The sequence below is a fragment of the Rhinolophus sinicus genome, linkage group LG02, assembly GCF_036562045.2.
Source record: "Rhinolophus sinicus isolate RSC01 linkage group LG02, ASM3656204v1, whole genome shotgun sequence".
NCBI classification, from domain to species: domain Eukaryota; kingdom Metazoa; phylum Chordata; class Mammalia; order Chiroptera; family Rhinolophidae; genus Rhinolophus; species Rhinolophus sinicus.
In genome coordinates this window covers 52,477,832-52,490,091 of record NC_133752.1, presented here as the reverse complement: position 1 = coordinate 52,490,091, position 12,260 = coordinate 52,477,832, and the positions used below count along the sequence as shown (strand labels likewise).

Genomic DNA, 12,260 nt, shown 5'->3' with positions numbered 1-12,260 from the left:
CCATCTTTACCAACACTTAATATGATTGATTATATTTTTAATTTTAGGCATTCTAGTCAGTGTATAGTTATATCTAATGTGGGTTTTCTTTCTTAATCTGTTAATATGGTGAGATACATTAATTGAGTTTTCTAATTATACTGATTCATTATACTAGCTTTACTTTCCCACACTTGGTCATGATGTTTTATCCTTTTTATATATTGTTAGATTAATTTTGTTAAAATTTTGGTGAGAATTTTTGTATCCAGATTTATAAAGGATATTGATCTGCAGTTGTTTTTGTCTTGTCATGTCTTTGTCTGGTGTTGGCATTAGAGTAGTGTTGTAATCCTGGCCTCATAAAATGAGTTTGAAAATGTTCTCTCCCTTTCAGTTTTCTGGGAGAGTTTGTATAGAATGAGTATTATTTCTTCATTGTTGAAGCCATTTGAGCTTGGGGTTCTCTTTGTGGGCGGTTTTAAACTAGAAATTCAATTTATTTAATAAATACAGGGCCATTCAAATTACCTGTTTTTTTTTCTTTAGTTTTGGTAGTTTGTGTTTTCCATTTCTTCTAAGTTGTCAAATTTACTGGCATAAAGTTTTCTTATATTCCTGTGTTGTCATTTTAATATCCTTAGGATCTATAGTGATGTTACTCCTATTCTGATATTGATAATTTTTGTCATTTCTCTCTCTCTCTCTCTCTCTCTCGCTCTCTCGCTCTCTCGCTCTCTCGCTCTCTCGCTCTCTCACTCTCTCTCTCTTTTTTTCCCTCTAGTCAGTCTGGCTGAAAGTTTATAAATTTATTGATATTCTAAAAAAAAAAACTCATGGCTATATTGATTTTTGCTATTATTTTTCTATTTTCTTTACCATTGATTATTGTTCTCATCTTTATTATTTCTTTTCTTCTAATTTGTATTTAATTTGTTATTATCTTAAGGTTTTTTTTATTTGAACTGTTTTGTCTCTTTTAATATAGGCCTTTAGTCCTATAAATTTCTCCCTAAATATTGCTTTAGTAATATCTCATAAATTTAGTAATATCTTAGTTTTCGTTTTCATTGTGTTCCAAATTCTTTCTCTTTTCCTTCTTTATCTCTTTAACTCATGGGTACTTTAAAAGCTTGTTATTTCATTTTCAAATATTTGGGGATTTTCAAGAAAGCTTTAGTGATTTATAATTCCAGCGTGCTCAGACAGCATACTTTGTATGAAATACTTTTAAATTTACTGAGGCTTGGTTAATGGCTTGAATGAGGTCTATCTTGGTAAAACAGATATTTCATATGCACTTGCAAAGAATATGCAGTCTCCTGTTATTAGGTGGTATGATCTATGAATGTCAGTTGTTTGTAGTATTGTTCACATTTATATTTTATTAAATTTGTCTACTGATATTAAGGAAGAGATGTTGAAATCTCCTACATATTATAATTGTAGATTTATCTACTTTTCTTTGAGTTCTATCAGATTTTGCTTCATGTATTTTGAAGCTCTGTTTTAGATGCGTAAATCTTTAGGATTCTTATGTCCACTAGGTGAATTGACCCCTTTATTATTGCAAAATGACTTTGTTTATCACTGATACTATTCTTTGCTCTGAAATTTGGATTTTGATATAATTAATATAGCCATTCAGCTTTCTATTAATATTATCATGGTATTTTTTACCTGTCCTTTTTCTTTTTAACTATTTTTTCTTTATATTTGAAATATGTTTCTTGGAGGCAGTATATATTTGGGTCTTGGTTTTTTATCTGATATAACAGTATTGCTTTTTATGTGAGGTAATTAGACCATTTATATTTAATGTGCTTATTTATATAGTTATATATATGTTTTTGCTGTTGTTTTCTATTTTTCTATTCTTTTTTTTCTTTCCTTTTTCATCTCTTTTCTGCCTTATTTTGGATCAGTTGAATATTTTTATGGTTCTAGCTTATGTACTTAATTTGCTTATTAGTTATAATTCTGTTTTGTTATTTTGAGATTTAGAGTATGCATCTTTAATTATCAGTGTAACTTCAAATGATGTTATACCACTTCTTATATGTACCTTATATTATTGCATTTATCCACGTCCAAATTTCTTGTTATTTTTGTTTTCTTAATTATATACTTAAGCTCTCTTCTAGATTTTTTTTTTGTTTGAGCAGTCAATTTTTTTCTGCTTGAAAATAATACTTACTGTAGTAGTCCACATTTTTTCAGCATACACCCACCTAAGATAATTAAATCAAAAGGTAAAATGTAACATATATAGTTAAAATCATATATACTTTTTAATGAAAATATAAGACATATACTTAAATTTTAAGTACTGTCTCTTTAAGAAAAGGTTTCTCCTAGTAAATTATATGCATAATTTATGTCCAAAAATGTATACAAATGTTTACACTAAAATATTTATGTATGTAGTGGTCCACTCAAGACTACCCTTTTTATAAACTTACTTTATAAAAGAGATACTGTATATGAAATATGTAAGCATATATGTTATATATATATATATATATATATATATATATATATATATATATATACTAAGTACAGTACATAAAACAGAGAGATGAAAAAAAAATCAAGGAAAAAGTGTCCTTTTACTTATAGGAACTACATAGCAAATCAGTGTAATTAGCGAGACCATGTGAAATGTCTGAAGAATTTTAATTTGGCAAATATTTTCTAGAAAAATATCTAAGCTATGAGAATACTGAATTTCTATTCCAAGAATTTATGTTTTCATTAAATATTCAATAAAATACTGTGGTCTCCCGAATACGTATAAAAGGGGACTTGGGGGGTCTATTAAAAACTACAAGTCCCTCAGTTCTGGCAATTTAGTTACACCTCTTAGTCAAGTGTGTGTAGTACAGAGAACCAAATCCTGGTCTGTAGTGTTAGAAAATGTTTGATGAAAGATTCCACAGATGCAATATGAATGTCCTATATTCCAGAGGGCGTGGAGCAGAATTTTATAACAATGGAAGCAGTTAACCCCAAAGTGTCTGGCCCAACCTTAACTGTCAACGTTTAAAAAAAAACACACCAAATATTCCTACAGTGTTGGGGTTTTTTTTGCTGTAATTTATTTATTTAAACTCACAGATCTACTTGTAGAGTTCTCATAAGTCATGAAGCAAGTGGTTTATAACTAAATCCAGAGTCTGTGTTGGTGTCATCTCATTCAGAGATAAAATTGCTGAATTCTTTCATTATGTAGAAAGCCCACATCTTGAGAATCTATGCTTGGTGTTATTATGGTATGCCTGATATGTATCTTGCTCCAATTAATATAATCATGCTGCTCACTATGTAAAAACCCAAGGGCAGACTAGAGAAGATAGCAGAATCAATACTTGCAGGAGACTGAGTTGTAACCCAGCCCATTGACTTCATCACAGCTTTCTTCCATGTAGAATAACGAATGTCACTTTCTGTGGCCTTGATCTGTGGTTCAATCCGTTCCATCAGGACGGATGACAAGTCCTCAGGTTTAAGACTCCAAATGCCCACTCCTTCTGCAGCTCCTGCTGCCATGGCAGCTCCCAGTGCAGTTGTTTCAGGCATAGAGGGCTTTACTACTGGAATATGCAGAATGTCTGCTTGTAGTTGCATAAGAATTTTATTGTTGGTCATTTTTCCATCTACTTGCAAATGACTGAGTGGAATTCCACAGTCACGGTTCATGGCATCCAAAATCTCTCGGGTTTGAAAACAGACAGCTTCTAATGCAGCAAAAGCAATATGACTTTTATTGGTGAACTGAGTAAGACCACAGATGATCCCTCTTGCACTGGGATCCCAATAAGGTGCATATAACCCTGAAAAGGCTGGGATGAAGTAGCAGCCATAAGAAGTACCTACTTCTTTAGCAAGTTTTTCTATTTCTTCTGAGGTGTTTATAATTCCAAGATTATCTCTTAGCCAACGAATAACAGCACCAGCTATAGCAACAGAACCTTCCAGTGCATAAAATACTGGCTTATCTCTGCCTAATTTGTAAGCCACTGTGGTCAGAAGGCCACGTTCAGAAAATACACACTTACGACCGGTATTACATAGTAAGAAACAACCTGTTCCATACGTGTTTTTGGCTTGTCCTTCCTGGAAGCACATTTGTCCCACTAATGCGGCAGACTGGTCCCCCAAACACCCAGATATTGGCACACCTTCTAAGGCCCCATCTTTCATTAAGCCATAGATCTCAGAAGAACTCCAGACATTTGGGAGAATGTTCATTGGAATTTCAAAAAAGTCACAGAGCTCTTTATCCCATTCCAAAGAATGAATGTTGAAAAGCATTGTCCTACTTGCATTTGTTACATCTGTACAGTGGACACCTTCATTAACTCCTCCTGTCAAATTCCAGATAAGCCACGAATCAATGGTCCCAAAAAGAGCTCTACCTTCTTCAACAGCCTTTTGAACATTCTTCACATTGTCAAGAATCCAACGAAGTTTCACTGCACTGAAATAAGTGCTAAGTGGAAGGCCTGTCTTGGACTTTACAAAGTTATTATTTCCTGGAATTTTTCGACTGAGATTCTCAACGGTCGACTGGGTTCTTACATCAAGCCATACCACAGCATTGTAGAGCGGCTCTCCAGTTAACTTGTCCCAGATTAGAGTGGTTTCCCTCTGATTGCTGACACCAATAGCTTTTATGTTGGAAATATCAATATTCAGTTCGTTAAGTTTCTCACACGTTTTCTCTATACATTCATAGACAGACTGAAGAATTTCCTTAGGGTTTTGTTCCACCCATCCTTCTCTTGGAAACTCTTGTGTTAATTCCACTTGATGGTGACTAAGTAGCTCCGCTGTTTTTGAATTGAAAACCAGAAAGTGAGAGGAGTTAGTCCCCTGGACCACTGCCCCCACCAACGGCCCCACAACTGATTTCTTCGGGGCTGCCATGAAACCAACAGGTAGACCCAGCCACTCTGGTGCCGTTTCCCAGGTGACGGAGGTGTTGGGGGGAGGGGCATGCAGTACATCAGAAGCAAAAGGCGCAGGCGCAGTGGCTGCCTGGTCTGAACCTGAAGCCGCTGGAGGCAACCTTTGCCCTTTAACCAGCACTATGTCTTCTCACCCCGCCCTGCTGGCTCAGGCCCTGCCGTGCCCCAACCGCCCAATTATCTTTTAAGGAGGTTTTAGTTTTTTTTAAAAAATCATATATTTACCCACATAATTAGTCACCGGTACTCTTCATTCTATGCAGATCCATATTTCTGTTATCATTTTCTTTCTGCTTTTAAGGTTTCCCTCAACATTTCTTGTCGTGAGGATGGCTGGAAATGAATTCTTCCCACTTTTGAATGTCTGAGAAGTATTTCCTCTTAATATTTAAAGATATTTTTCTCTAGATATAAAAATTCTAATTATTTTCATTAGTTTTTAATTTCAGGGCTTGAAACTATTGCTCCACCATCTTCTCTCTTATGTCGTTTCAAGTGTGAACATCTATGTCATCCTTATTTTTAACATGCCTATTTTTCTTTCATTGCCTTTAAGTATTTTTTCTCTTGATCAGTGGTTTTGGTTCGTTTTAAAATGATGTAACTTGTTGTAATTTCTTATTTCCTGTATTTGGGGCTCATAGGGTCTGTGGGTTTATAGATTTCATCAACTTTGGAAAACTTTGGACCATTATTTCTACAAATAAATTTTATTTTCTCTCTCTTCTCTGCTTTAGAGACTCCACACGTATTGGAATTGTGTCACAGATCACTGATGCTCTACTTACTATTATAATTATCGTTTCTTTCTATGGTACATTGTAGATAGTTTATGTTGCTATGTCTTCAAGTTTACTTATCTTTCTTCTATGTTTAATCTGCTAATTCTTCCAGTGTATCTTTCACCTCACACATTGTAGTTTCTTCCCAAGGAGTTCAATTGGAGTTTTAAAAGTATTTACTTAGTTTTTTTGAGCACATGTAATACAGTTAGAATAACTTTAAATTTCATTTTGTGCTAACTATGGCATTTGTATTAGTTCTGGTTAAATTTTGACTAATTTACCTCTTTATTATGGCTTGTATTTCCCTGCTTCATTGCATGCCCGATAATTTTTTATTAGATGCCACATATTGTGAATTTACCTGGTTGGGTTGCTGGATATTTTTGTATTCCTATAAATTTTGAGTTTTGTTTTGAGATGCAGTTAAGTTACTTGGAAACATTTTGATTCTTTTGCGTTTTGCATTTAAGATTTGTTTGGAACAGGACAGTCCTCAGTCTAGGGCTAATTATTGCCCTTTACTGTGATGAGTGTTCTCTACCCAGAGCCTATGAAAAATGAGGTTTCCATGGTTGGTGGGAATAGTCCCTGTTCCTCATACTGGATTAACACTGGAAACTGTTATCTTTCATCTTTTAATAAGCATCTTTCCCCAGCCTCAAACAGTTTCCTCTCTCATATGCACTGATCAATACTCAATATTAAGGGGGTACCTACTGAAGATCTCCAGAGTCCTCTTCCTATGCAGCTGTTTTCTTTCTAACACTGGCACATTCCAGCTGTCTTCATCTCTCTGGATACTCAGCTCCATCTCCTTACCACAGGGTTCACGCTGTTCCCAGTGCTGTGGCCTCAAAACTCCCTCAATGAAATAAGCTGGGAAGTTATAGTACTCATGCCATCTGTTTCTTGTCTCTTAGGGAATCACTGCTCTTTATTACCTGATATCCAGTATTTGTGAATTGTTGTTATATGTTTTTTAATTATGCAGGCTGTTGAATATATTTTGCCCATTTTTCATTGTTTCAGATGATAAATGAGGATAAATCTAATACCTGTTACTTCATCTTGGCCAGAATGGAAATCCACTTAAAATTTCAGATTGGAAAATTGGTGAATAAATATTCATTTTCTCACTAATGAAAAATTATTAAATATCCACTCAATGAATAGAATTTTTCTGCATTAGTCCATAGACTATACTTTTGAGTTAGCTCGAGGAGTAAATACATTTATCCTTAGTGAAACCAACAGAAGAGGTAGAAAATAACATAAAAATCAACAATAATGTTGTTACTTTTCTATTTTAACTAGATCGTTAACTAGATTTTCCACTTTAAATAAAAACCCTCCAAAGAATTTCATGAATTCAGAAAAGCAAAATTAGCAACCACACTTGATTTGAATAGTATAGGATTGAAATCAATAATAGATAGTACAGATTTTCCTGATCATATTTCTGTTCAGTTTTTAAAATTCTATCAGAGATTCTGTAAGCAAAAATTTAGAGGCAACACTTACTAGTATGTCAGTTTACAATACTATGTTTGAATTTCATGGTACAGATTGTTTTAAATATTTTTAAATGCTATTTTTTTATTCTCAAGTATTTGGCTGTAGTAAATATTATATATATAGATTAACCTATACAATAAAAGTATTTGGCCCAAAATTTTTTCCCCAAATCACTCTCCCCTGCCACATTAATATATATATATATATATATATATATATATATATATATATATATATACACACAAATGTTATCAATACCATTAGTTTTTGAACCTAGGGATACTTTTAAGTATTTGTTTTTTAATGCAAGTAACTTATTTATAAAGTCATCGGTTCTGTTATAATATTAGTTTACATATTAATTTCACTGTTAATAAATTGTATCCACTAAATAATCAGATAAGTGTTTCAATTTAGTTTAGGAAGAAAAGTTGACCAGATTGATTTAACTTTGTTAGAGTAATTGGAAACTAAATCATAGATTTAACCAGAGATTAAAACTAAATCATAGATTTAATCTCTGATTGCCAGCGCTTTTTATTTTTTAACTAGGAAACTTAAACTAACTCCACTAATTTTTTATGTCAGAAAAAAAGTTAAAAACACAAATCTTTTGCTTGTCAGTCTGTAATAGCTTTCCTATATTCTAGTATAAGCACCTCTGTAATAATCATTGGCCTTATCTTATTTGTGAACACATTCAACTTTACAAGGAAATTGTTACTCATTTGTATTACATTCCATACAATTGCAAATGCTAAATGGTGGACATACTATTTAGAATAGTCCCCCCAAAATCAGACATTTCTTCAAAAAGTCTTTTAATATAAGATTATTAAAATTAGAATCATTAAACCAATTGACTTTCTATTATTACTTATTTACTTTTAAGTCTACTTCTTTAGAGTGCAGTTACATCTTGATATACGATTGTTTAAATGATATCCACACTGTAAAGTTTAAAATGTATTCATTCATTCAGTAATTTGACAAATATGTTTTGAGAGGTTGCTATATATGGGCTTTATTATAGGCAATAATATATTAGTGCATAAATATTCTTCTTGTCCTTATTACAACATCTAAGTTAAGAACAGTCCCAATGGATGTACCTTCCTTTGCATATCATGTTTTAGAGAACCATTCATTTAATTATTGCTTTTTCCAGTAAGCCCACTAAATTATAAGTTCAATGAGGACAGGTATCTTAGCTGTTTTATTAAATCTTATATCTTTGGCACTTAGAACAGTGTCTGACCCAAAGTAGAAACTGAAGAAATATTTGTTGAATGAGTTAATGAACACCACTATATATGATCCTTACTTTATTAAATAATTATCATAAAGTCAAGATAATTTTAATTTTGATTGGTGGATGAGCTATTGGTTATTCACTTTTACAATCTAATATAATAAGGTAGACTGATGAATAAAGGGATGGAGAAATGAAAAGATATATGATATAATTAGCATAGTAAAAGACTGATTGTACAATCAATGTGATAGATACTATGGTATTGGTGGTAAAGTTCTTTCAACTTTTCTATATGCTTGCAAATTTTTATAACAAAATATTGGGCAAATGTAATGCAAGTAGAAAGCTGGTCAAACTGCAAAATAGTTAATAGAGATCTATTTCATACAGATTCTTGTGTTTGTTTGGAAGGACAGTTGAAAGGAATAAAAAAGTCAATGCCAAGTTTACTTTAATTTGAGAAATTCTGTGGTGGAATAATCTAGTTATAGTTGTTCATGTCAAGAAAACCATTAATTGTGAATCCTTTTCATGCAGATATTTGCACTTTTATTGTAGGAATTTTATTCTGCCTTTGTAAACCTTGTAAATCCTAGGAAGCCAGATGCATGTTTAAATCCTTGGCTTTTAATAAAAAATAGCAGGCATTCAAGAATATTGCTACTCTTTTCAATCTCTAAAGAGTGGGAATCAGTTTTGAAAGTTTCAATTTCACCAAATTTGAAGTAACCTTAACCTTTAGTTTGAGAGTGTGTGCCCTGATGGTAAGGGCATTGAATTATAGTTTGTGGCTAGGAAATTTAACTTTTTTTTAGATTGTGTCATAACCAATGCATCATCACAGTTGGTAATCTTCAAAACACTGATGCATTTTTCTACATGCTGTTCCCAAATGTGCTGGACCAGCTGTTGAAAGCCATGCCATCCAATTGCCTGGAAGACCTCTTCTTGGACCACAAATCACCTAACGTACTATCCTTCTTTGTTCTGATAAAGAATAGAAAAATTAAAGGAAGCTACTGTGGTTTATTACTCATGTTTTCTCTGTTAAGCATGGGCTGTGGGAGTCACTGCACCCACATTAGGAGGCCTTGGCTTTCTAGGTAAGCACTCAGCACAGACAAATCAATGAGTTTAATAGTCATGGTTATGAAAGTGATTTTCTGAATGTTTGAATCTTGAAATTTTTGATTTTGTGTATGTGGGTGCGTGTATGTGTGTGTTCTTTGTCATTTTCCCAGTGAAAATTGCCCTGACACTGATCTCAATGTTAATGTATTCCTGCTTACATTTGACTTTGGAATATGTTACGGCTAATTATCATTACACAGGATGAAAGATCAGAGCCCTGAGTGAGGTGCTTGGGTTTAGGAACAAAGGGAGGCCAATTCAGCCTCTTGGCTCTAGGCCCAACAATTGTAATTGAACATCTTGAATCTGGTGGGGTCTTTGCATCTATTTCTTGTTCTTTTTCTCCCTCACTTTTTGAAAGGGGGTACGAGAAGGGGGTTAAGGGTTGGAAGGGGCTGAAATTTCCCCTTGAACATGATGTCAATATGTTGGCATGTCTCCTTTTATTAAGATGCCATCCAACTGATAACAAGTCCTGCTGTGTTTTACCAACATAAAAAATTAGACTGGAGACCGAAGAGCGGCAGGTGGCTTTTGGCACCAAGAAATAATCACACTTGATGTGGAAAGTAAAGTAAAAGGAGCCATCTGTTCACTGCAGGAGGACGTGAAAAATCACATTAACATATTGTCACTAACATCATGAAATACACAGTTAATAATAAATTTAGTTATCATGGCAAGTCGCGTTGGATACTTACTCTGAAAATGCAGAATGTGAAAGATGCTCTTTCTTGCTCACTCCATCTTTTTTTTTTTTTTTTTTGGAAAAAAAATACAGACTTTAAATCTTTCTTTGGTGTGTGTGTGTGTGTGTGTGTGTGTGTGTGTGGTGTGGTGTGGCTGGGGGGAGGAAAGTGTTTCATTTTAAAGCCTTGCTATATATGATTCATTTTTGTTGACTAAGGCAGCAAAATGGAATGAATGACTTCTTGGATTTTGTCCACTTATTATCCACCATGTTACTTTATAGCTTCTTACCTGGATGGAGAAAGAGAGATGTAGGAGAGAAAAAGATTGTTTTGATAATGTCCCTGCACAAGACACAGAGCATGCAAACCCTTCTAGAAAAGGTATGGGGTCGCAGATCCCTGCCACAGAGGAGAATCAGTGGCGTGGCCTTTCCTGAATGTCTAACGGACATCGGAACCTACCTTTAGTCAGTAGTGTTCCTGCTGCGTGTTTTCCTAGTGGCTTTTGTGTGAGATGCCTGCATATGCTTTATAAGAGAACAAGCATGTTAAAACAATGTGATGGGAAGATTTTCTTGCACTTTTTTTGTGAATGTGTTGTTTTTATATCTCAACAAAATAAATAAAGAAGCTATAGAAGCTGCAGATCAATCTGAACTGGGAAAATTGGAAAATTAGAGGCATTATTAGAGCCATGTTTATACACTTTTTTTCTGTGTGGTATGCTATTTGTTTCTTGTAGTCATTGCTCAATGTCACTGCAAATTTGTGACTCAAACCCACATTATTGTTAGTATTATTAATATCAATATCTCAGTCTCACTATTTACAAAATTACAGTTGTCATGTAATAGAATCTTAACAACTTGACCAATAGTTATTCCTTGTTTATGAATGTTGGTCTATACCCCGTCATTATCACATTTGCTAGAGAGCAGCAATATATAAATAACTTGAAAAATATCTGTATGCAATCACGTAAAGAACATTAGAACGAGAATCAGGATTTCAGTTCCAGCTCTGACTCTAACTAGCTTTGTGATCAGCAAGTCAAATTACCTCTCAGGCCCTTTTTGTAAGCGGTAAAATTTAGGTAACCTCTAAAGAAAATTTCCTCCTCTAAAATTTAAAGATAAAACAAATGTCCAATGAAACTTTATTTTTATTTTAAGTTAATGGGGGGAAAATGGTGTGCAAGGGACTGCCATTTTGGTAGTATTTACTCATAAAACCTGAATGACCCTGCAATGTGTGAATTAGGGTTACCAACTTTCATCCAGACAGCGACTAGACAGGTTGTGGTGGCATTTGGAGAGGTCTGTTTTGTTGGGAGCAAGGTGGTGGGTTTTCCTTCTGTTGTGTGAATATGGCATTCTGTCTCTAAGGGCAAATGTTACCATGTATTCCTGACATAGGGACAGACTGCCACCTTAGTCCAGTCATCACTGGTCTCATGAGCAGAGACTTACATTTCTATTCTTTAGATTATTTTTTTTTTTTAATTGGGGAATCATTGGGAAACAGTGTGTTTTTCCAGGACCCATCAGCTACAAGTCAATCTAGTTGTGGAGGGCTCAACTCACTGGCCCATGTGGGAATCGAACCGGCGACCTTGGTATGATGAGCACTGTGTTCTAACCAACTGAGCCACCCGTCTGCCCTAGAATTTTTTTTTTTTTAATGATACAATTTCTGTTCTCTCAGTTAGATGCTCTGGACACAGAATCTACTGTCTACTGAGGAATAGCTACAGACCTGTTAGTTTTCTCCAATAGTTTTGGATCATACACTTGTATGCTGGGTTCATTTTCCTGAACATACTACCTTCTCTTCTATATCGTTTCTTTCCCAAGGTAACTTCAGATCATTTTCTTTCTTCAAGGAAACCTTTCGCGACCCCTTAACCGTCGTTAAGTCACCTTACTGTACTTTA

The 12,260-nt window shown here is 34.2% G+C and overlaps 1 protein-coding gene across 1 annotated transcript; it reads right to left on the bottom strand.

Annotated features, from left to right (window-relative positions):
- Positions 1-3,246: 3,246 nt before the first annotated feature.
- GK2 (glycerol kinase 2) lies at positions 3,247-4,908 on the bottom strand. The gene has a single exon (XM_019719955.2). The coding sequence runs from the start codon at positions 4,906-4,908 to the stop codon at positions 3,247-3,249; it is 1,662 nt and encodes a 553-aa protein (XP_019575514.2).
- Between the last annotated feature and the right edge of the window lie 7,352 nt (positions 4,909-12,260).